General features: G+C 42.6%; 2 protein-coding genes across 5 annotated transcripts in view; one reads left to right on the top strand and one right to left on the bottom strand.

Moving 5' to 3' along the window:
• The window catches only part of LOC149318394 (ATP-binding cassette sub-family C member 2-like), a 39412-nt gene extending 37345 nt beyond the window's left edge, over positions 1–2067 (top strand). For all 3 annotated transcript variants that reach the window (XM_089509595.1, XM_089509594.1, XM_089509596.1), the window contains one exon: positions 582–2067. In XM_089509595.1, coding sequence (XP_089365721.1) covers positions 582–711 — 130 coding nt within the window. In that variant the 3' untranslated portion in view covers positions 712–2067. The remainder of the gene's footprint in view (positions 1–581) is intronic.
• Positions 2063–24986, bottom strand: part of LOC149318393 (dynamin-binding protein-like) — an 87355-nt gene continuing 64431 nt past the window's right edge. The window contains exons 5-17 of one of the 2 annotated variants that reach the window (XM_089509598.1): positions 18717–18910; positions 17587–17686; positions 15713–15860; positions 14841–14858; positions 14151–14350; positions 12342–12472; positions 11970–12074; positions 11624–11752; positions 8975–9307; positions 7507–7689; positions 5813–6011; positions 5159–5598; positions 2063–3868 (exon numbers count right to left, since the gene is read on the bottom strand). In XM_089509598.1, the coding sequence (XP_089365724.1) occupies positions 3683–3868; positions 5159–5598; positions 5813–6011; positions 7507–7689; positions 8975–9307; positions 11624–11752; positions 11970–12074; positions 12342–12472; positions 14151–14350; positions 14841–14858; positions 15713–15860; positions 17587–17686; positions 18717–18910 (2366 nt within the window). In that variant the 3' untranslated portion in view covers positions 2063–3682. The remainder of the gene's footprint in view (positions 3869–5158; positions 5599–5812; positions 6012–7506; positions 7690–8974; positions 9308–11623; positions 11753–11969; positions 12075–12341; positions 12473–14150; positions 14351–14840; positions 14859–15712; positions 15861–17586; positions 17687–18716; positions 18911–24986) is intronic. The other variant, XM_089509599.1, reaches the window with a different exon arrangement.

The following is a 24986-nucleotide window of genomic DNA, read 5'->3' as shown; positions in this document are numbered from 1 at the left end:
CATTATATCTGTTTTATAGTCAACAAGCCATAAAGAATTGGAACATAGCAAAACAGGCAAAGAGCTTCATCAGCCCCACCTTTTGGCATAATCACAGGGCCTGTGCTTCCCACTCAGTAGTAGTTCATCAGGGCAAAATAAAAAACAAACACCACACACTTGTGGTAAGCTGATGATCTTGAAACATTAGCAATTGGCTCTAGAAATCCAACCTAAAATCTTGGATTCACTGACCAGTGAATGACTCCAATAAAATTGATAAATGAAATGATACAATCAACCTTTAATCATCTGTGACATTGTTTTCTATTAGGAGCTGACAATCAAGTCCTGTAACTCCTGTTCCAGAAAAGGCTCCAGCATCCATCATGGGTAGTCAAGTGCCTGCTAGAACAAAAGCAAAGGAGCTGCCAAATATAAAGGAATGATTTCTACCTATGCAAAGTCATGTATCTTTGTAAATTAAAAGTTTAGAAAAATACACACAAACTTAGGGATGAAAACCTTGTAGGCTTACCAAATGCATAAAGAGCTCTCTCTTTTCATGCAACTGAACTGAAATCTACTCTCTTATTCTCTAGGGTGATGGTCCTTCAAGCAGGGAAGATTGTGGAGTTTGACAGCCCCGAGGAGCTGCTTCAACAGCAAGGCACCTTTGAAGGAATGGCAAGGGATGCTGGCATTGTGGGAACATTGAACACTCCCCTATAGAGAGCTTGAGGCCAAAGCAGCAACATGAAGATTCTCTATATTGTATATATCTTGTTACAGCTGTTCTGGACCTGCCTTGATTCTCTGTGACAATTCTGTGATTGTATTGACAATGCCACTACACTTGGAACATCTTCGGAGATCATTCGTTGGTATGCTGCAGCCACCTTACTTACTTGGCCCTGAACCTGCAGCTGACAGCAAGTCAACCCTGATTCTGTGGAGAAGGTGCAGGTTTGCTACCACTTCTTCTTGTCAGTGCTACCAAGGATAATTTGAAGCTCAACCACCTGAGTTGCTCCCTTGTTTCAGAATTCAAACCATGTTCCTAAATCTTTGAGGGTGTTTAAAATATCCATATAATTCTCCATGCTGCAAAGGAAGATGGAACAAATAGGCTGATTGCTGTGTACAGTGTACCTTTACTGTTCTGTTTGCACTTCTAGCCTGATGGGTCTCTGGGAATAGGGCCATAGCTCAGGCGATATATCATATACTTTGTATGCAGGTTGCAATCCCTATACTGGTTAGGAAAGAATTCTCCCTGAAGCCCTGGTTAGCTGCTGGCAGTCAGTTGACAATAGTGGACCAGGAATAGGTGGCTCTACAGGGACCTTTCTGACCATGTTTCTAAAGCTTATTTGGAGCAAATGGGATGAAGAGCTTCAGCTTAGGTGCTATATTTCAACTGAAAAATGTAATAAAAGTGGTGATAAATATTTGGGGGATCCTTCTCTGAAACAATCCAGTCCTCATGGCCTTCCTATGTGCCTGCTTTGCTGGTTGTAGGATATTTAAGGCTTTCCATGAACAGGTTGAACTTGGTCTGGATTCATCACTATTGTGTGGCTTCTCTCACAGTGATTTGGGATGATAGGAATTAAAGTCCAGCACACAACTGAGTGTTCCCTAGCTCCTCACAGTGCATTTCCAGTCCCAAACCAAGGTTCTGAAAGAAATACTTTTGTCTAAATCATGAAATCTGGTTGATTAATAAGGGGTGTGTACTCTTCCAAGAGCAAGTTTTCCTCTAGTGTTATCAGCTGTAGTTAGGCTGGCAGAATAAATAACAGTAACCCACTCTTCAGCCACAAAGGCTCTTAGAGTGTATTGCAGATTGTTAATATGACAGTTTCCTGCACTCAGGTTTACAGTCTAAAAAGACATGACACAAAAGGAGAAGGGAATGGCAGTGGGGAAGGGTATCAAGCCCAGCAGATATCACCAGTTCTTTTTTCTTTCCAAGGCCAGGGCAGCGGCAGATTATTATTGTTTTTTTAAATGTATTACTGGCAGCAGCATTTTTGCTTATGTCAAAATGAGAAGGGGAATACAAACACAATGACTTTGCATGTATGAACACAAATAATTTCAGAAAGAGAACTTTTATTTACAAAACAGTAGCTCAAGAGTATCAAACAAAATGCAGCTCTTACATTCGGAGTCTTTTCTCTCAGCACAGGAATTCATTCCACCCCTGGCAATTCTGACTGGTACCTGAAGGCCAGAACAGTCCCAGCAATTTACAGAGACGCTGCAGCATCCAAGGGCTATAATTCTGTTGGCTGGCAAAACTATGCTAGATTAGATGGTGGTAGCATCTAGGGTAAAATTGATGTAGGTGCTGCAACACCAGGATTGGGAAGACAATAGCAAAAGTTCAGGCATAACTGAACTTTTTTGGTTACTGTAGAGGGAGGAATTTCTCATGTAATGCCCAAACTCCTTGCAGGATTCATCTCCCTCCTACACACCTCAGCAGTCATTTCACATCTGGTGAAGAGTAGGGCATGGGGGGGGGGGCACCAGAAGTGTTTAGCTATGTGCCTATAGCCAATCACAGGACAAAGGGATCCTTCAGAAACTTTGGCGAACCTAGAGTAGTTACTGTTATTTTTTAGCTGGCTGTAAGTGCACAGCCAGATCCATCTCCCATGACTGCCACTCGTCACCAGCTGTAGAGGTGGGCTACAGGTGGCAAGTGGGTCCTGTGGGACAGAAAAGGGAAAACATGTCATAGTTTTGCCTGGATGAAAATGTAGTAAGTCTCCTGATACAGGATCTCTATTCCAAACTGCTTGCGAGCTGGCAGAGCAATTTTCTTTGGCAACTGAGATGGTTTTCTCTGCCCTCTGCCATTGTGCATCACTCCCAAAAATATCTAGTGCAGCAACTCTGCACCCAACATTATTCTGTCCTTAGGAAAAGAGACTTCTGTCTTTCTCTCTGCCCTATATGGGTCCAGCCACTCTTTCATGAAGGTCAGATTGATCAACAGCTATTATTGTGATTGTTAAATGGAAACCAGTCAGTTGAGTACAGGCCTTAGAAAAGTTGTTGTTGTTGTTCTCCTTCTTCTTCTTCTTCGGGTGGCTCTACAATTTCCAGAATCTCCCAATGAACATGGCCACCCCCAGATTACAAAGAAGAATTTTTTAGAAGTTTTGCTTCAGAAATAGTGTTTTTCTCAATACCAGTTTCTGGGGGATAGAAGGCAGAAGTCTTGTGGACTACTGGTGGGCTGGTCTCACTGGGAGAACAAAATACTGACCTAGATGAATCCTCAGCCTGATCCAGCAGGGCTCCTGTTAGGATTTGAACTGGTGCCTATCACATAGTTTAGCATTGGTCAAATGCCTCCTTGCTGCATCATCTCCAGCTAGTTTGCAACCCTGTTAGTCAAAGGGAACTAAGGACCTCCCACAAGGAGAAATGAACTTCACCCAGCACTGATGAAGGGAAGAAGAGACTGCTGCTCAGGCCTGGCAGTACTGCTTCATAAGGTACAACAGTAGAAGGCCAATGGGAGCACCTCAATTCATCATTACTGGAAATGTCACTCCCTATCTAATATATCCAAATCTAAACCATCAGGGAAGAACAGGGGAGCAAGACTGAGCAAGACTTTCTTCCTCTGTCCATTTCCAACAGCGATTAAGGCAATGGATTCTGGCACTGCCAGATAGGCATCTCACGTGTACTCTGTCTTCCGAATGTAACTGGATGGCACATAGCCCCGCTTCCCATGTGCCTCTGCCAACCACCACTCCTGATTTCCAGTGATGTCTTCAAACTGCAGAATCTTTAGTCTCTGATTGGCTGTTACACTCAGTTCATTTGAGTTCCTTCCCTTGAAGGTGTAAACAGCATAATAAACCTGGTAGCAGAAAGGACGGAAGGGAAGTAAGTGGCATGAAAAAAGGACAGATTGCAACCTTTATCCTGTACCAACCAGAGACCCTAGAATCATAGAGTTTGCCATCCAAGTCCAATCCTCTGTCATACAGAAGTACACAATAATAATTTAATAATTTGTTTTATTTATATACCGCTATTCCAAAGATCATAGCGGTGAACAGCAAGTAAGCTAATTAGCAAGTAAGCTAATTTGCCCCCAACAGTCTGGCTACTCATTTTAGTGACCTTGGAAGGATGCAAGCCTGAGTCAAGCTTGGGCCCTTTTGCTGGTCTTGAACTCGCAACCTTGTGGTTTTGAGTGAATGGCTGCAGTACAGGCATTTAACCACTGTGCCACAATAAAAGCACCCCTGACAGATGACCATCCAACCTGTGTTTAAAAACCTCCAAGGAAGGAGAATCCACCACACTCCAAGGGAGTGTGTTCCACTGTTGAACAGCTCTTACTGTCAGGAGGTTCTTCCTAATGTTGAGCCGGAATCTCTTTTCCTGTAGTTTGCATCTATTCTCTCGAGCAGCAGAAAACAAGCTTGCTCCATCCTCAATATTATACTCCTTCAAATATTTAAACTGAGCCATCATATCACCTCTTAACCTTCTCTTCTCCAGGCTAAACATACCCAGCTCCCTAAGTCTCTCCTCATAGAGCCTGGTTTACAGACCCTTCATCATTTTGGTTGCCCTCCTCTGGACGCGCTCCAGCATGTCAACAACCTTTTTGAACTGTGATGCCCAGAACTGGACACAGTATTCCAGGTGAGGACCTAAAGAATATGTCCAAAGTTTTTGTATTTAATGTTGTTGTTGGAGATTTGTTTATAATCACACATTCTATAATTCAGTGCTATTAAGGATACAATCAAACAAAACAAGTATGCTCAGAAGACAACTTAAGAGACTTGAAAAATAATTAAATGTATCAACAAGAGGAATAACAGCATCCACTCAGATTAAAGGTTTCTACACCTTAAGTGCCCCAGTCTGCCTGAATAAAAGGCTTTTGCTTGCCAGGAGAAAGATAACCATGAGAGGTTCAACCTAGTGTCTTCATGGGATGAGTTCTAAAGCTTGGGAGTAGCTACCAACCCCATTTACTAACTGTGATTAATTTGATGGAACAATTCAAATTGAACTTCAAAAACTCCATTTCAGATCAGACCTTGTCTGTACCAACCAGTCAACCAACTCAGAAATGACTTGACATCAAAAGAGACTGAAAGGGAAAGATGTTACATACTTCCCTACTCACCTGGTTTCCTTTACACTCACTCCTCTTCATCCTAGTGTTACTGCCCTGCAGTGAAGGTGCTTCTCTAGTCTTGGGTCGGGGTAAGTGACCATTGTGAGGATCAGGGTTACTGTAGCGCCGTGATGCTGGAACAAGGCGGGATGGATGTACTGTCTCCCCTGTGGGGCCCACCTGGGCCTGGCAGGAGGCATCCACCTCAGAAGAAGCCTGCAGAGAGTGGATCAGCTCCCCCTGGAAGCCAAAGTCTGGTGGAGTCTTCTGGGGGCTACTCACAGAGGCATTACCTAGCGTGCTGCTTGGAGTACTGCTGCTGCCATGGGAGGAAGAAGAGCCACTGTGCTCAGATTCACTAGAGGAATGACTGCCCACGGAGGCATCTGAGTGGCTGCATCGTGGGTTGTAAGGCTTCAGGAAGGAGCTGTACACAAATCCTTTTGTCACTGTGAGGATGGGAGGGAGAAACATCACATGTATCACATGAATCTCAAGTTGGGGACAAGAGGTCAGAAGGTGGAAAAGTTAAGTTTCTTTGGACTACCACTCTCATAATCTCTCCCATGTTGGAATTCTGAGTTATAGTTAAAAAAAAAACACTAACTTTTTCAAGCTCTGAAAGAAGCAGGCTCACCAGGCACCCAACAGATTTGTATTTACCTCCATTGTCAATAAGCCAGCGGTTCTGGCTGCCCATAGGGTCTTTCTTCTTGAGGACACCCACCAGGTCTCCTTCCAGGAGGGACACATCCAGCTCTTGAGCTGCGTTGAAGTTGCGCTCGGCCTGGAAAAGCTTGTCAGGGGAGTACCGAGCCAGGATGGCTGCACGCAAGTCATCTGACTGCAGCATGTAGCTGGGCTACAAAGGAAAGAATGGCACTGATGAAGAGGAAGGGAGTACTGTGGTAGCCATCCATCCATACTTCCCTCTTTGCCCTGACCATCTCATTCATCAGACAGGGTGAATGCATTGTGAATGCAACAGGCCTTCCTCTATCTGTGCTAAATCAGACCTTGAAAATGTTACAGCTTACTCATAAGTTTAAAGTCTAGACAAAGTCAGAGCAAAGCATTTCATGGTTACCAATAGGGAGTAATGAATGACTGTAGATAGGAATATTAACTATATTCTTTTCTTTCCCTCTCTTTCTCTTTCTCTCTTTTTCTTCTTTTTCTCTCTCTTCTTTACTTCTTTTTTTACACCTTCGCTCACTTGTGTAAAGATATGTGTGAGATATGAATGTTTTACTGTGTTTTTAAAATGCATATATATATATATATATATATATATAGAATATGAAAATGTTACAGCTATTACTACCATAATCACCCAGACAGCATGGTCATCATGTGGTCTGGGAAATCTGAGAAAAGTAATCCATAAAGGTTCATGCTTCTTTTTTTTTAAATTTTGGTACATTAATAATACCTTATGTAATTGTACATTAATACCGTGTATTCCGTAGATCTAAACCTTTTTCGATTTAACAAATTTTAACAGTTCTGTCTCTGTGCCTTATTTTTTAGTATATTTTCTTTCCCTCTTTCCCTCCCCCCTTTACCCTCCTATCCCCTCTGTAAACAGTTTTATTCACTTGGCTTATTTCACGAGCCACATTCTGTTAGTATTCTTACCATTCCTGGTTTTTACCACCATCGTATTTTTCCATGGTTTGTGGATTATTATAGGTATGTTCAATACCATACCCCTTTCACTTTTCACCATACTACTTGGAGTCACTAGGTTCAATATTATAATATTAACAGTGTTATTAATATTAGATTGCTTTGTCATCCCTTCAATTATCTAGATAATTATTAGATAACTGTACCAGTTATCCTAATACATCTTCCAGAGTTCTACTCTGATCATTTACATTATGACCAGTGCTTGTTGCAAAAATCTTTAAGAATTGTCCACTCATCACATCTTTCTTCTATCCATTTCCCTCTTAAATACATCGTAAGCTTGTCCAATTCTAGCATTTCTAAACTTTTTAAAAGCCACTCATCTACCGAGGGAATCTCACTAAGCTTCCATTTTTGCGCGTAAACCATTCTTGCTGCTGTTATTAAATACAGAATAATTTTTAGGTGTTTCCTTTCTTCCTTGTCTTCAACCATATTTAAAAGGAAAGTTTCAGGTGTGAATCTTATTTGTTTTTTAAGCAAGTTCTGCAGTGTCGTATGTATTTTCTTCCAGAATATTTTAGCTTTTGGACACAACCACCACATATGATAAAGACTTCCTTGATTTTCATGTTTCTAAGCTCTGAGTCAGAAGACTCCCATATTTGTTGCTGCACTTTCACCTGCAGAGGAGAGTTTTCCATCCTTGCCCCCACAGTGCTCACCATGCCCAGAAGTGGCTGCCTCCGTGCAGACTGGCGCTCCAGGCTCTTCCTCTCAAAGGGCTTCTTGGTAGCAGGGACGCTGTCTGGGAAAAAAGTGAAGACCTGCAGCTGCTGAAGGACCCGACTGTGCTCTTCTTGGAAGATGGCGACCAGATTCCCCTCTCTACCAACCACTTTTAGCAGCTAGGAGGGAAGAAAGTCATTTAGTCAAAGGAGTAGAAAAACATGGAGCCAGACTAGGATCATCCCAACCACATTCTGCTAAAATATGGGCCAGTATGAAGTATGCACTACAGACCAGTATGAACCATGTATGCATCATGGATAACAGGATGGGTAACATGTGGCTCTCCAGACATTGCTGGCTAATGCTGATGACAGCTGAAGTCTATCAACATCTGAAAGGCTACCTGTTCCCCACCACTGCTCTAGGAAAAATTCAGGAAAGGCTTCCCAGCAGCAGAGATAACTTATCCTCTATTCCACATTTACGGGAAAGTAAGTATGAACAGTCAAGTCTTAAGTCAGTCAGAGCTGAAAAACCATTGAAACTCTGCCAAAAGTTTTGAAGGTTGATTCCCAGAAGCTCCAGCCAACAATGCTAAGAAATAATGGGAATTATTGTCCAAAACATCTGGAGGACCAAACACTCTAGCCATGTGCTAGATCACACTTTGTCCATTGTGCCTTCTGTTTCAGAGGACTGGTAGAGCACACACTTTGCATACAAAAGACTCCAGGATCTGTTCTTAGCATCTGCCTGAAACCCCAGAGTACTGCTGACAGGGGTCAGCAACTATGCTCCTTCTCTGATGTTTTTGGACTACAACTCCTCTAATCCTTCACTAGTAGCTCTGCTGCCAATAGCTAGTGGGAGCTATAGGTAATAAACATATGTAGAGCCATAGTTTCCCACCACTAAAGACCAACCATAGCTTCTTATGTCCAACCACACCTCCCTTTTCAGAATTCTTGCCATTTTTCACATGCCAAAGCACAAAGGATGGACTCATGGGAAAGAAGAGAATAAACAAATCAAAACTGATGTGCCCACCAACCCTGACCAAAATATGGGATGTCACAGCAGAGCCCAAAGGGAATTACCACACCATAGTGAGAAAGGAGCAACAAATCTGAAATCTCAACAAACAAGACTCAATCCACTTAGCATAGGATGGGCAACTTGTTACCCCCCCCCAACTGTTAAATGAAACAATTGAAACTTCCATCATCGCTGATCTGGTTAGGACTGATGGGAGTTGTTGTTCCTTTGGGAGGGTGGCTACCCCTAACCTAGGATGTAACCCTTCCTCCCTACCATAGGTAGGATGTGATCCTTTTGAAAATAAAAATAAAGCTGGTGTGGACAGAAATCAGGTAAAGTAGTGTGGTTCTCTTTGCCTCTTATTTGCCATGAAAAACACCAGTAAAGCTGGGCTCTCTTCCTCATCCTGGCCTCTGAACTTACCGAGAGCAGAGGTTTTAGTTCCTGCAGTGCCAGCCGTACAAAGTCACAGTGAGCCTCAGCATAGCCACGCAAGCAGCTGGTAAATAGCTCCTTGGCACAGCACTGGAATTTGGGCAGTTCGTCCAGCAGCTGCGTGTTCAAGGCTTCATAATTGTTGCGTGCTGACTGCAACTCTTCTAAGGTCCGCTTGTCCTTCAATCTCTCGGCACGCTCCGTGCAAGTGTGGAAATCTAACAGCTTGTCAAAACGCTTTTGCACAAGTTTGTGAGGTCCAGCAAACATGTTCAGCAGCTGACTGAGTGGCGAGATCACGAGCCGCTCTGTTCGCTCCTTCTACAAGGTTCAGGACAACAATCAGACCAGTTTATTACAACATATGTTCCTCCCCCATTCCTGTAACACTATTAATTTCTCAAATTACATTGGGGAAAAAGAAATGCATATGAACAAGGAATTCCCCACTTCTCTGCAAAAAACCCCTTTGTTAAAAAAAAAAAAAAAGAGGGAGGAAAAACATTCACTACTGTCCTGGCTATCTTTTGAGAGAGAGAGAGAGAGAGACTTTCTTGTCATTACTCTTCTACTTCAATTATTTGAACACTATAGCTGAGATCTTACAATGAGGATTGTGTAGGATAACCCATGACATGTGGACTTATGCTTTGACTATGTAGATAACGCTTATGTTGAATGGCAATATTATGCAACCAAATGTAGATAACGCTTATGTTGAATGGAAATATTATGCAACCAAATGTACAACACAAAAAAATGCTTCTACTAATTTTAGTAGAGGCAGATGCATATGTACAGGCCCCAAATGTGCACTGAATGAACAACTTCATTTCCATGAGCTTGAACTGAATGTGGATGCTGAACATCGGACTAAATTGCTCAACTGTTTCTGTACATCCAAGAGTATTAAAAGAACTGGCAAATGTAATATCGGAGCCATTGGCAATAATCTTTGAGAACTCCTGGAGAACAGGAAAAGTCCCAACAGACTGGAGGAGGGCAAAGTTGTCCCAATCTTCAAAAAGGGGAAAAAAGAGGATCCCAACAATTATCATCCAGTTAGTCTGACATCAATACCAGGAAAGATTCTAGAGCAGATCATTAAACAGAGAGTCTGAACATCTAGAAGGCAATGCCATAATCACAAAACGTCAACATGGATTTCAGGGAAACAAGTCATGCCAGACAAATCTGATCTCTTTCTTTGATAAAATTACCAGCTTAGTAGATGAAGGGAATGCTGTGGATATAGTATATCTTGATTTCAGTAAGCCTTTGACAAAGTTGCCCATGACATTCTTGCAAACAAGCTTGTAAAATGTGGGCTAGGCAAGGCAACTGTTACATGGATTTGTAATTGGTTGACCGATTGAATCCAAAGGGTGCTCAACAATGGCTTCTTTTCATTCTGGAGAGGTGACCAGTGGGGTCCCACAGGGCTCTGTCCTGGGCCCAGTGCTATTCAACATCTTTATCAATGACTTGGGATGACAGAATAGGGGGCATACTTATCAAATTTGCATATGACACCAAATTAGGAGGAATAGCTAATACCCCACAGGACAGGATCAAAATTCAAAATGACCTGAATAGACTAGAAAGCTGGGCCAAAGCTAAAAAAATGAAATTCAACATGGAGAAATGTATGGTGCTGCACTTAGGGCGGAAAAATGAAATGCACAGATATAGGATGGGGGACACCTGGCTGAATGAAACTACATGTGAAAGGGATCTAGGAGTCCAAGTAGACCACAAGTTGAACATGAGTCAACAATGTGATGAGGCAGCTAAAAAGGCCAATGCAATTTTAGGCTGCATCAATAAAAGTATAGTGTCTAGATCAAGGGAAGTAATAGTGCCACTGTACCATGAGGAACGACTTAGGTTGCTGGGGATGATTAGCCTGGAGAAGAGAAGGTTAAGAGGTGATATGATAGCCCTGTTTGAATATTTGAAGGGATGTCATTGACAAGGGAGCAAGCTTGTTTTCTGCTGCTCCAGAGAACAGGACCCAGAACAATGGATGCAAGCTCCAGGAAAAGAGATTCCACCTCAACATTAGGAGAAACCTCCTGACAGTAAGGACTGTTTGACAGTGGAACACACTCCCTCGGAGTGTAGTGGTGTCTCCTTCCTTGGAGGTCTTTAAGCAGAGGCTGGATGTCCATCTGTCAGGGATGCTTCGATTGAGATTTCCTGCAAGGCAGGGGGTTGGACTGGATGGCCCTTGTGGTCTCTTGCAACTCTATGATTCTATGATTCTGTAGGAGCATGTATGCATGTGCAAGACTTTAACAAAATTCCAGCTAAGATCCCAACTGCTTAGCAGTTTCCTCATCCCTACATTTTCCCTCCTCCTGACTTCCCTGTTTCTCAGGATGCCTTTTCTCACATTTAAATATGCCTTAGTCCAGCTTCCCTCAATTTGGTGCCTGCCAGATGTTCCTGATCACAGCTTCTATCAGCTTCAAACCACACAGTCAATGTTCAGGAGGGGAGGGGGGACTGTAGTCCAAAACATTTGGAGAACGTCGTGATTTGGAAATCTGACTGGTCTCTTCCAACCAGATCTTTTTCAGAGGGGAGGGGTCTGTTTCTCCAGAAAACAAAAAGGGATGCAAAGACCTCACTCACAAAATCAGAGAAGAGTTGATCACTGATGAGGCGATGGACCTTCTGAAACTGCTCCAACTCAGTGCTGCCTTTCTCCATGCACAGGTCCCACATACTGAGTGCTGCTGTCACTTTTACACAGGCTGACTCCTGAAGACCAAAACACACATACACATAATTCTGAACCTCTGCAAGTCCAGTCACAATCAACAGACCGAGTAGGGAAGGACTGGTACTGGCTAAGGGGCAAAAAGTAACCCACAAGTCTAGCCAATACCATAGGCACTTCTGATGCCACCTTTCAGCCTCACAAGATGCCACCTGTCAGTCTCACAAGACAGTTCAGACTCCAACCCTTCAGACTTACCCGGACATGCTGAAGGTAAAGGGACAGGTCCCGGATAAAAGATTTAATCAGCCGCTCTTGCATCCGGAAATTCTTCTCTGTCTCCTCAAAAGCCTCATCCTTGAGCTGCAACAAAAAGAGGGGTAGATAGTGGGAAGCGAGACAGTCAACAGGCCTTGCAGCCTCTGAGAGCACTAAGCCTTCATATCATTATGATTAATCTCCAACAGGAGATGTGCAACTTTCAGCTGTTGCTGGGCTGAAATTCCCATCAGTCCTAACCAGAAGAGCCATGATGAGAGATACGGAAAGTTGTAATCCAACATCTTGAGAGCCACCTAGCCTCCATCCGCAATTCACAGGCATACATGTCTTGGCTAGCTCTTTATATACCTGAGGTGCAAAACCCGTGAGGTGCTTGAGGTGGCTGCTGACACGATTGGACTTTTTGATAATGGAGTGGAAGTTGAGCTTGGAGATCTTCTCAATAAGGCTGTCATCATCTGTCTTTCTGTATTTCAGCACTGAAAGAGAGTGTGGTGGGAGGTAACAGTCAGCACCAGTGTCAAAAAGCAGCCATTTTTCCTAGGATTACTCTGGATCATTTCCTTCTCAGCCTGTGATCAATCTTCTGCTACTACTTCCTAGTATCACCCCTGCATTATTTATTAGGCAAGACCAGCATGGGCAGGGTTATGTTCAAACACAGAATAGGATGGCCTGTCCCTTTGGAAAATGATTAATCCTCCTGCCAATTAAACACAAGTAGGTTTAATTAATTGATTATTAACTAAATATGTCAAAAGGATTAAATAAATAATAAAATACAGACACATTTTATGATATTTACTACTAAGTAACCTGGTGGCGCAGTGGTTAAATGCCTGTACTGCAGCCATTCACTCAAAACCACAAAGTTACGAGTTCAAGACCAGCAAAAGGGCCCAAGCTCGACTCAAGGCTTGCATCCTTCTGAGGTCGCTAAAATGAGTACCCAGACTGTTGGGGGCAAATTAGCTTACTTGCTAATTAGCTTACTTGCTGTTCACCGCTATGATCTTTGGAATAGCGGTATATAAATAAAACAAATTATTATTATTATTATTATTATTAATGGCTATTTTGAAATAGCATGCAATGGTGCTGATTTTATTTAATGTTCATGGACCAGGATGGGATGTTTTAGTGCCCCAGAGTCATGCTGTGTTGCGAAATCCACACAGAATGAGACCTACAGTATAGGCATTCTGTGTCACTGTCACCTAAAGAGCTGTGAATAATCCATCACTTGTGATATACAATTTTCATTTTACAGACAAAAGTGGCTGGGGCAAACATCCCCCCCCCAAACATATCTATTGCTTTTTACTACTGGGACACTTTTGCATTGCAAGAACAATAACACAAAGTCTCATTCCATTTTTTTAGTGAACTATGATGTCAAAAAGCAGAAACTGGTCATTGAGTGCATACCACTTTAAGTGCTGTAGCTCCATCCTATGGAATCCTGGAGTTTGTTCTTTTATAGTCTAGCCTTCTCTGCCAAAGAGTGCCTCACAAAACTAAAACTTCCAGGATTCTGTAGGATGGACTCATGACAGTTAAAGTGCTGCCAAGTTGCATTATTTCTACAATGTAGATGCACCCATTATGTGAGCTGCATTTGTTGTGAGTACAGTGGAATCCCCAGTGATTTCAGGACATACTACTTCAACCACAACTATGACCCTATGAATACATGACAATTCTTATTGGGATCAGAAAATATCCCACAAATCACTCAGTGCAAGCTTTACAAAAATCCTAAAGTATGGGTAGAAATAATGACATTTAATACTACTGTATTAATACGCTTGTTGAACTGTATGGTGGGGGGAGGGGTTGTCACAGGGCATCTTGGGAAGACTAGTCCTGAAAGGTGCCTAGGAAATGGATTAAAGAAATAAAAGTGAATTGACTTTTTGCTCCTAATCCCACCATCCATTAAAAGATGGCACACCTTTCTCTGCCTAACAGCTTTTCTGCACCAACTCCACAGCTGTTGTGCTCTACCTCCACACTCCAAATGTGGTAACCTACAAAGAGATACTGTACTCTTGGTTGCATTTCCTCTTTCCCACATGGCTTGCTTGCCTCAAGCAGGTGCTTGTGCTCTTCCTTCCACTTTCCTAGAACCCACATCTCCTCTGCCCCACAGCTCACCAAGGTCCTTCCGACGTTTGCACTCGTTGATGTTGCAATTGATCTCTTTCACTGCCAGGACAGCAGCTGCCAACGGAGCGCGATCAGGGTGGGACTCGGGTGTTGCGCTCAGGAGCTCCATCAGCAGCAGTGGATAGCGCATTACACGCTGGACAGGCTTGATGAGGAAGGAGCCCAGGTCGATGTAATTAGTACAGCCCCTGAAAAAGGCAGGGGGAGTAAGCACACAAAAGGAGTGCACAGCATCATGGCCTACCGACATCCTAGTTTTCTTTTCAGAAAGGCATCACCCCACTCCATCAAAGCCAATCTCAGCCCAAATGTAACGCAGTACGTCCAAGTCAATCTCTGCCTCCAAGCCATCTTTTTCACCATTAAAGACTATGGCACCAACCACTTCCCAAATTCAGGCACATTCATCTTCTTCTTGACAGACTGACAGCACACCTCTCTTCACTAGTTTCATCTTAACAACTACACTAGCTATCTAACCATGCCTCAGTCAGCCAACCAGAGAAAGCCAACACAACTATAGCTGTTTGCCAATGGTGCTAATGATCTCTGCAACTCATCTCATTCCTGCAAGAAACCCCACCTCCCCATTACCAACCCTCCCCCTTGTTACTTCCCCAGATAAGGATATGCACATGTACCCAAATAAGCAGCTAATAGTATTAAAAGGATTCTTACCATTCACTATATAGGCTCCTGGCAACGACAGAGTACAGGCGGGGGGGGGGGGGGGGGGACAAGAAGAAAAAGCAGCTGATTAGAATGGATCATACTATCTCCAGCTCCTTCTGGCTCAGAACTTAGAAAGGTTACTTTGGATGACAAATCACAGAATGTCCCAGCTAGTACCAGGAAACAGTGGGAGCTGTTGTCACATATAAAAAAATTATGTTTCCATGCTCCATTCTACTTATAAGTGGCAATCTAAGCAGCATCCTAGCCATGGCCCGAAAAACTCATATCACAGATATGACTTGCTATTCAAAAAAGGGGGCTTAGATTCATACTTGGCAGAAGTATACACCTGTGGAGGCAGAATCTCAAATTCTGTCTCAGCAGAACCTAGTGTAGTTCAACAACAACCAACAAGTATGTAAAGTCAAAGGCTTTCATGGCTGGCATCCACAGTTTTTTGTGGGTTTTTTGGGCTATGTGGCCATGTTCTAGAAGATTTTCTTCCTGACGTTCTCACACAGTATATATATATACTCATTTTTTCCAGGCAAGCATTCTCTGAAGATGCCAGCCACAGATGCTGGCAAAACGTCAGGAAGAAAATCTTCTAGAACATGGCCACATAGCCCAAAAAACCCCACAAAAACTAACCAACAAGTATGTTTCTCAGGAGCTTAAAAATTACTTTTGGGACTATCACTCCAAGAATAGCTGTGGGAGGTGCAATCCAAAACAGTAACTTCCCTAAGCTCTCGGTTTTCCATTTGAAAGGAGTGAAGGAATGAATTGGAAAGCAATTCAATCCCAACCAGCTCATCCTGTCAGAGCCTGGCTGTGGGGAGAGAGGAGAGAAAGAGTCAAGGTTACCCTTTTACCTGAGGACCTCCAGAGATTCCAGGAGATGCTTCTGCACCCTCTCATCTTTCTCATAGGCCTCCAGCAGTGCAATGGCCTCATCATGGTTCTGGCAGTACACTTTATACACAGCCTCCAGCTCTGTCTGAAGTGCCAAGAACGTTGGTCCTTAGGAAGGGGTGGCAAAGAGTCAGTGCACATATGTTACTCTTGTCAAATTTTTATATAGTTGATGTAACTGTAGAGATCTTTGTTCCTTGATCTCTTCCTTCCTAGGAAGATCTCTACAGTGGCATGAAGCCTTCCTTATTGTGAATGCATCTACAGGGTGGGGTTAGGACCCAAATCTTCCTGCTGGATCAAAGGCCTGTCTAGCCCACAATCCTGTTTCCATCAGCTGCAAATATAAGGGGAATTTGCCTGACAAAATGATTTTGTCCAGGGTTGTCATGTGGTATACATTTTGTACTACATATCATTGCTTTCTGTGGATTTAGTCCCACACTAGCTAAAGGCTGGAGATGTGTCCTAGCTCAAGGGTCAAATTCAATTTCAGAGAAATTCTTGAACAGCAGGTAGAATTAAAAATATTCTTGTTGCCAGTATTTAAGCCTTAGAAGATGGATTTCAACCTTTCAGATGGGGGTGGAGGGAACTCTGCAAAGGTTGGGAAGGCCTCAAATTGATAGCACTATTGGGAAGGGAATGCAGTTATCTAGGACCCAAAATGGATGGGCCAAAAGATGTGGCTTTTGGCTGCTTCGGGGGCATGGCGTACAGATGATGCACACTCCCGGATCAGCCAGAAGCCGCTCTGAGGCCAGCTAAAACGGCTTGAAGAACATAGAAAAATGCTCCTTGACAGTGGCTCATTTGGGATCATGGTGGTGGCCCGTTTTCAAAGCAGGCTATCTGGTCACTGCAGTCCCCAGCCGATCGGGGGGGCCAACTGTGGCTAAAGAGGCCAGAGGTCACTCCAAGCCTCCCGTCTGTTTCAGCCCTAGGAAAGCCAAGAAGGCTGAAATAGGCCCCAGTGCCTGAGTATCCCTGCTTCTGCACTAAATTTAGAATGCTGGTAAGCTAAAGAGAGATAACTATTCTCCTTGTGTCCAGCCATAGGGAGTTCATTGGAATATCTCTAGTTATTCTTATTCTCTAGACCAAGGATGGGGGAAGTAAGGTCTGCATGCATCCATGGACCCTCCTTTTGTAGCCTCCAAACCTCTCACTTACTAAAAATAAAATAATAATAAAAAAAAAAATCAGCATGATTTTTGGACATTGGCCTTTTGCAAAAGACCCCTCCAAATGTACAAAACCACATGAAAACACTCCCCAAACCTTTCATCACTCTCATGTTTTCATCATGGTCCCTCTCAAAATGGGGACCAGAAGTGATACAACATCACTTCTGATTGTCATTTTGAGAAGAACTCTGACAAAAAATGGAGTTACTGTGAGTCACTGAGGAGGGGAAGTGCAGTCCCTATGCAGTTGCCCACCCCTGATCTAGACTCTAGAGTACAATGGCCAGGTTTCCTCTTGTGATGCTCTAGAGTAGTCATTCTCAGCCTACCAGGAACTTTCCCTACAATGGCCCATGCTGACTGAGACTTCTTGTAGTTCAACAACAGCTGAAGCCCCCGTCCCTAACTGCACTGAGCCAAACCATGCAAAACAATACCTTTCATTCTGTCAGCCTTCTCAGCCAATTCCCATCACAGCAGCTAATATCTGGCTTAGAATTATAGGAGTTGTAATATGACACATGTGAACAGTGCCAAGCTGGGGAAGGCTGGTCCCTGCTACCTTAACCAGTATCTTGCCCTCTTATTGCTCCTTATTCCTGGGCTCAGACATTTCCAAAAAGATCAGCTTTGGATGAAGCACATACCAACAGCATCAGCAGCTTCCAGGGTGCTCAGTAATTGCTTTGAGAAGGCAATGACCCCATAAATGTTCCCAAACAGCCCCTCGCAGTCTACCTGTGGCACCTGGGAGAAAGCAAAGAAGTCTTAGGTAAAATAATGCTTTTCTTCACAGTTCTTTTTCAGCAAAAGAGAGGCCCTTGAAGGAGTTAGTATACAATAGCTTTCCCCTTCATTATTTACAGATATAAAACAGTGCTGAAGAACAGCAACAAATTTTCCTGCACCCAGTGACACTCCAGTGTATACACAGAATGGCATCACTATTGCTAGTAGGTTGGACAACAGAGAATTGGCACATTATTTATTTATTTGGAGTATTTATACCCTACTCTTCAGCCACTAAGGCTCTCAAAGCCACTTATAAATTGTTCATTAGACAGTTCCCTGCCCTCAGGCTTATAATCTAAACTGTTCTACAACTCCCACAACCCTCTAGTGAGTAGAGCTAGTTGCCACACTGGTTGGAGGATTCTGGAAGCTACAGTCCAAAAATGTATCTTTTTTCCAAGTTCATGAAAAGAGCCCTTCCAGCCAAGCATCACTTATACATTTTTTTTTCTGTGTGCTCATCCCATATTCCACGGAACAGCATACATAAGTACTTGTATTTCTGCATTACATATTACATTTACATTTTATATTGCCCTTCCTCCAAGGAGCTCAGGACAGAACAAATGCCCCTTTCTCCTCACAGCAACCTTGCAAAACAATGGACCCCAAAGTTTGTAGACAAGTGGAGATTTGAAATCTGGTGTCCCTCACTGAAGCTCAACACCATAGCCTAAAGTCTATGGAAGCTTACATAGACTGATGAACTACTATACCCACGATCTCCATCAGCCAGGCTAGGTGATCTGATAGGAGCTGGAGTCCAACAATATATACAGAACCACAAGTTCTTTAGCCTGGTTCTATTTGCTAGGGAATCATAGTGGAGTTCTACATGCGGAATTCTTATGTTGCATATGCTTATATAGGATCTCAGCCAATGGATCCTAATATCACCAAATTATGTCCCATCTCCAGTGAAGTCAATAGAATGTCCACTGTCCAGTGCCACAGACTCCCTACCCCTGTTTCATGCCCTTCTTACCTGTGCTTCCTGCAATGGCACTAGCACTTTCTGCACACACATCTCAAGGTCTCGGATATAATCCTTCTCTGTCTGCAGCAGTTCTTCAATGACCTTTGCCCTCTTTTCCAACATCCTCTGCTCTGGGTTTGGTGTTGTGGTTGCAACAGCTGTAGATTCCAGGGATGCCGGTTGGGCAGAGAGCAGTGTCATTTCTGAAAGAGAGGCAAAGAGAGTTAGAACAAGGTTTAGAGCCAGCAATACGTTTCTTATATAGCAGCAGTAGGTAATTTGCAGTTTCTGGGTCATATCCAACCTACAGATGACCAGCAGTTGGCTGAGGGAAAGAGCTTTTTAGAATTAGCCAATCTCCTCATTGTTAGCATCAAGGCAAGGAGAAACTGCCAGAATCACACAAGTTACAGCACCCACATTTCTGGCAGCCTCTCTCTGACCCAGGTCAGGGCACACAGTGGTATGTGTTTTACTGTTAAGGATGAGTATGTTGGCAGCAGCAAGGAAATGAAAGGGAGGAGGACTGGTCCAAGACATTTTGCTGCCTGACGCAGAAAAGAAAATGTTACCTCGCCCCCAGCTCTAAAACAAGTGGCACTGATGGACAAATTTACAAAGCAAGTATGAAGTAACCAGATGATTTCTGTAAGACGTGGCATAAACTAATTGCCTATATAATCAAACAAGGTCAACAGTTAGCCTCCCACTTCTCACATGGATCTGTGCAAAGATGCATTATGATGAGCACTATATCAAATAACAAATCATTTGTTTCATGAGGTATCACAAGTGCATGTTGATAGTCATGCTATAAGAAGTGATGGTCAAGCTATATGCAAAGTCTGTTAGGAAAGACGGTTTTGCAAAATGCAGAAATAATAACACCAACGACCACCACCATCCAAATCTGGTGGCACCTTAACAATTAAGATTTGTATTACAATATGACCTTCTGTGGATAACTGCCCTTTTCATTAAATGCATGAAATGCGATCCAGAGGTTCAAGTACATACACAGTACACATGGTTAGGAATGGGAGTGTAGGCAGTAAGGGAGCAGGGAATTTAATTCAAACAATACTAACAGTGAAAATTGTTAGATGTTGGCCACTGACGAAACTGCTGCAGATATCACAAGCATAAGTAAGCTGATTATCACACCCAGCATAGTAAGAATTTTGTGAGCTATAGTCCATGAAAGCTCCTGCTTTAATAAATTTCTTTGTGCCATAAAATTCTTTACTGATTCAGGCAATATTAGATTTGCTTGCTACTAGTCCAGAAATGGTGGAATACAGTTATGAATAGCTCATTTAAATATATCCGTTTTATGCACTGCAATCATATAAATACAAGTAGAACCACAGCTTGGAAGTTATATTTTTGTACTACAACACCCAGTGCAACTGGATAGGAATACAAGACCACACTACAGGTACATTATCAAGGAGGCCACTGGCCTGAGTTTGCAAGATCTGAGCAGAGTATTTGATGAGGGAAGGTCTTGGAAGCATCTCATTCATGTTGCCATAAATCAAAGCAGACCTGATGGCAAATAACAATAAACAGTATTTATCACACAAAAGAAGAGGGCAGTAATAGAAAAGTAGCACTTTTTGTAACCTAATCATTGGCACATTGAACTCTGAGGTAATTTTCAATACATACTGGGGAAGTTATTCCCAGGGCCAGACCTAGTATCACACAGAAGGAAACACAATAGCAGGAAATGTTGGGAGGAGAGCAGAGAGCAAAGGTAAGGTGCTAAAGAGCAGAGATGCATGTACTACATGATCTATCATACTTCCCCTAAGATCCTCTCTATTCTCCTGCATGGTGGAGTATGCTGATTTGTGGCCAGTGCTGAAACAAGTCCAGCTTCCAATCTGGCCAGTTTCTGTATATGCAGTGGGATGGGAGCCATCTTGTTCTTTATCTCAGCAATTAAATACGTTGGACCAACAGTGGTTACTCCCAAGCAAGCATATGCAAAATTACATTTTAAGGTTCAAAAAGAAAGAACTAAGAAAATAAGATTTTCTTCTGAAGTACACAAGTCAATAGTTTGTACTGAATCTATGAAATTAGCTCACAGTCATACATAACTGGAAAAGGAAAACATAACTGGAAATACTTACACCTTCTTTCATGTGACTTTAGAACATGATAATATCTCAGTCAGAAGTTAAATAGGGCAATATTTGTTTTCAGATGTAGTTGACTTATTGAACTCCCTGTTACCAGAAACAATAGTAGGAATAAAATGATTTTTTTAAAAAAACTAAACTTGTTCTAATAGCCATGTGGGCTGAAAAATTCTGGAAGTTGAAGTCCAATAAAGTAATATTTTCAAGCTCTGGCCAAGAACTGTTATTGGGAATTTCAATGCATCCTTCTTCAGAGTGTCTCAGAATATTACACCTGCCAGAGTTTGTTCAGCAAATACAGTAACATGTCCATATGCAGTGATTCAGTTCTTTGGAGTGATTCGGTTCTTTGAAAGCAACTGGATAGTTAGCCATCAAACCAGTGAGCCATCCAGGAAACTGATCTAGAAGCTTCACTGGTTTGATTCAGTTAGGGCTTATCTATACATACTGAAAAAATCCAGAACCCCACAATTCCCCAATGTGTAACAAGCCCATGTTGTCTACACAACACTGAGTTTAATTTGGAGTACACAGCCACACACTCGCTGCCTGTGAAGTCACCTCGATGGAAGATAGCAGAAGGAAATCCATTTTATTCACATTATTTCCAGCCACAATTGTGTGGCTGGTATTCATTATTTTTTTCTCCCATCCATCGGGGTATGTACGTACACGTTTCCAATTTTGTTGTTACACACTCCTGTGCTACATTAGTTGGTGGGAACACACAGGAAACAAGTCCAATTTCCTGCACTCAAATTCTTACCATCATTTGCAGACTTTTTTGTATTATGGCAAACACTGTGGTTTGTCTGGCAATTATTGGCCAGCTGCAAACCAGTATTGCTGCACATGTAAGGTATGAGCATGTACTGAAGCAATGCATGAGAGAGATGTGAAGCATTTCCATACCACCATTTTGATGGGTGTTCAAATCCTTCTTTCGTGGTAGCATCAGTCAGTATCATTCCTTGTAGATTCTGACAGGCTAATTTTTGGTGGGTGACCCATCCAGCACCAAGTTGAATATGTGGTCTGATGGGCAGTGGCTCTGGAACTTCAGGATGTCTCAATTGATTGTCTTCAGGTTGGTAGATGTGCTCCATCATGAGACCCAGAAGAGAGACACCTACATGAAGAGGGGCATTTCAGCTGAGGAATGAGTAACCATTGCTTTATGGCTGCTTGGAAACAGGTGCTCCTACTGACTTGCTGCACAGCAGTTTGGAGTTGGAAGAGCCACTGTGGCAGCCATCTTCGTGGAAGTTGTCTTGGCCATCTTCGTGGAAGTTGTCTTGGCCATGGGGTTGATTCTCCAGCTTCACACCATTTTCCTAGGTGGTCCTCATAAGGTAGGTATAATGAATCTCTCTTCTTCTTCTTCTTTTGACCCTAATAATACATAACTGCATTTGTGCTTTTTTAATCAAATTTTGCTTGGAATTGTTTGTTCACATGCACAGATTGTCTTCTCTCTGTGTTCCCCTTTCCCACTTTATTGTCTGCAGATCACAGCTGGCCTCTGAATTTGGTTTTCCACAGCTGTTTGGAGCAGTAGGTGCAATTGTCAGACAATATTGCCAGTGAGATAAGGAAGAGAGTTTATCAAATGTACAATCGTGTACTCCATTCTTCTCCAGGGCACTACTGACCAGACCTGTCATTTCATTGATGTAGAGATTTGGGGGAGTATCTGCAATCATGTTTCCAGGATCATCCAGAATCCTGCCATTTGTGAGTTAATGGAGGCTGGGGTGTTTCCAGAAAACCCAGCCATCACAACTGGGAGCCAACAGGTTGGCCCAATAGTTATTTCAGACACTGCTTATCTGATTTGGAGGTGGCTGATAAGCCTGTACTTTGATTCCTTGCTTAATAAACACCTGAACAGAGCAAGAAACGTGGTAAAGAGCGCATTGGTCACCTGAAAGTGAAGTGGTGATGCCTAACAACTTCATTGGTGGTACCTGAGGAGAATGGACCCTCAGTCATTTCAGTCTGTATCATTCTTCACATTTGTGGAAACAGGGAAAGCTTCTGAAGGGTGACCCACATTAAAAAAGAGGAGGAGGAACAAGTTTGGAAAGCCCCTGCAAACCAGTTTTTGGCTACAAAAATGTAATGGGTTAAATTTCCTCTGTGAAATATGTCATTTTGGAATTGAATGTTATTTCTACTTATGGTTGTTGTTTGCTAAAATAAACATTTGTTAAGAAAGGGAATCTGCTTCATAACTGATTGCAATAAAACATCAATAATAGTAATAGCAATGACAATTATTGTAATACCTGTGGTTATTATTGTTTTTTTATGAAATGATCAATCTAAAGTGAGCTTGGTTGCCAGCTACTTTGGCCCTATCCGAAATTGCAAGGAAACAAATGTGTGTGTGCACATTTGCTGCCAAAAGTGCATGACGGCAGCACAGAAGAAGCCAGGATGGTCTGGCAATAATGGAAAACAGTTATTGTGTAAACAGCTTTGCAGCAATGTGGTGTCTGAATTTCACAGAAATAACATATATATATTTTTAAAATAAAACAGTGTTTATCCACATGAATGGCAGTTTGTTGTTGTGTGTTAACCTGCCCTCCTTGATTGCCAATAGGTGTTTTGGAGCTGATTCTCCACTGGCTAATACTGGAGGCTTTTTAAGAAAAGGAACAACAATTCATCAAAGTTATGGGATTTGTTGCTGGATTCTCTAGCCATATCTGGAATAATGGGGATACATATAAACATGTGTGAATTTTTGTTGCCAAAGGAGCACAGAGGCAACTCTGGCGAAATTGCAAATTGGAGGAGGCAGGAAACAACCCTCCTGCTGATCACCTTGTTCCAGGCTGATAGTGCCAACAGAATTATGACCAGTACCAGCCACTTCAATAAAAAATATTTTATTGCTGTGGCCAGAGCCTTGTAGCAGTGAATTCAGCATGCTCCAATCCAGTGCTGCATCAATTTTAAAGTGCTGAAGGCACTTTAAAAAACAAAACAAAAACTCTGGAGGACTTTAATAGTACTTCCCGCTCCAAACAGGGGATCTCAATGCCCTCATCGAAGAGTGTGGCATGGCCCAGTTGGAGTGATTGCTGACCACCAGGTAAGTATCTGGATAAACTGCAGGACAAAATTAGATGCCATCTCTGTGCTCTCCACTTCCCTAAATAGGTTTTCAACCAATTTCTTAACAGCTGTTGCCTGGGGGTTTGTAGACACCCATGGGACTTGAAGTAGCCATTCACCTCTCCATCCTCTATTTCCAAGAAGGGTGCTGCAGTTCCAGGGGAGGAGGAAAAATCTGGCCTTTCCATGAGTTGTGTCCTGTAATATAGCCAATTAGAGTGACTAACCCCTCCTCAAAAGATTATTAATGCCCTGCATCAATCTGTTTCCAATGGTCACCTTTTGTGATCAGCAGGCAACAGGTTGCAGAACAGGAATCCAGCAGGTAGTCTGTGGAGCCTATGTCAGCAGAGGGAACGTGGTAAGGCATGTTTATTTGGAGGGTGGGAGATGAACTATAGGATGTTCATGGTGCTAACTACTCTGACATAAAGTACATCCTGGGTCCTTGCCAATAATAGTATAGTGACATAATTTCAATATAGCTGCCTTTAAAACCACTCCATATTGTCTTCTTTACAGTGCAATCCCTGGAGTGTCTGCTGTAGTGGGGTCCCTGAAAAGAACAGAACAGCCTCTCCAGGAAATGCAGCAGCAGCCTGGGGCTCTCATCTGTAGTTTCCCATTCTCCTCCTCCATCACCCATGGTGCCTTCTTTATCCTTCCCTCATTCTTTAAATACCTGCTTTCCATGTAAATATCACTGCATGTCTTATTTTACCCCCAAAATATTACCCTTTCTTTCTCATTTCCTTCACCTGAAAAATATAACCTTTTTCCTTCTGTTAGTCCCCTTTCTTTCTGTAATAAAATAATGTCTGATTAAATGAGTAATACTTTTTCTAGATAATCTTTTTTTAAGAAGGAAAACCAGGTTCAGATTCCCTACCCTCATCACCATCCACTTCCTCCCTATACCCCCCATATTTCAGTATGAACATATGTATAATTTTTAGAAATTCAGTATCAACAACAAACATATGTTTATTTATGTATATAT

The sequence above is a fragment of the Sceloporus occidentalis genome, unplaced genomic scaffold (assembly GCF_023333645.1).
Source record: "Sceloporus occidentalis isolate IW3139 unplaced genomic scaffold, rSceOcc1.0.p SCAF_2, whole genome shotgun sequence".
Classification (NCBI taxonomy): Eukaryota; Metazoa; Chordata; class Lepidosauria; order Squamata; family Phrynosomatidae; genus Sceloporus; species Sceloporus occidentalis.
The sequence above is the reverse complement of the archived record's forward strand: the minus strand, read 5'-3'. Positions and strand labels throughout refer to the sequence as shown.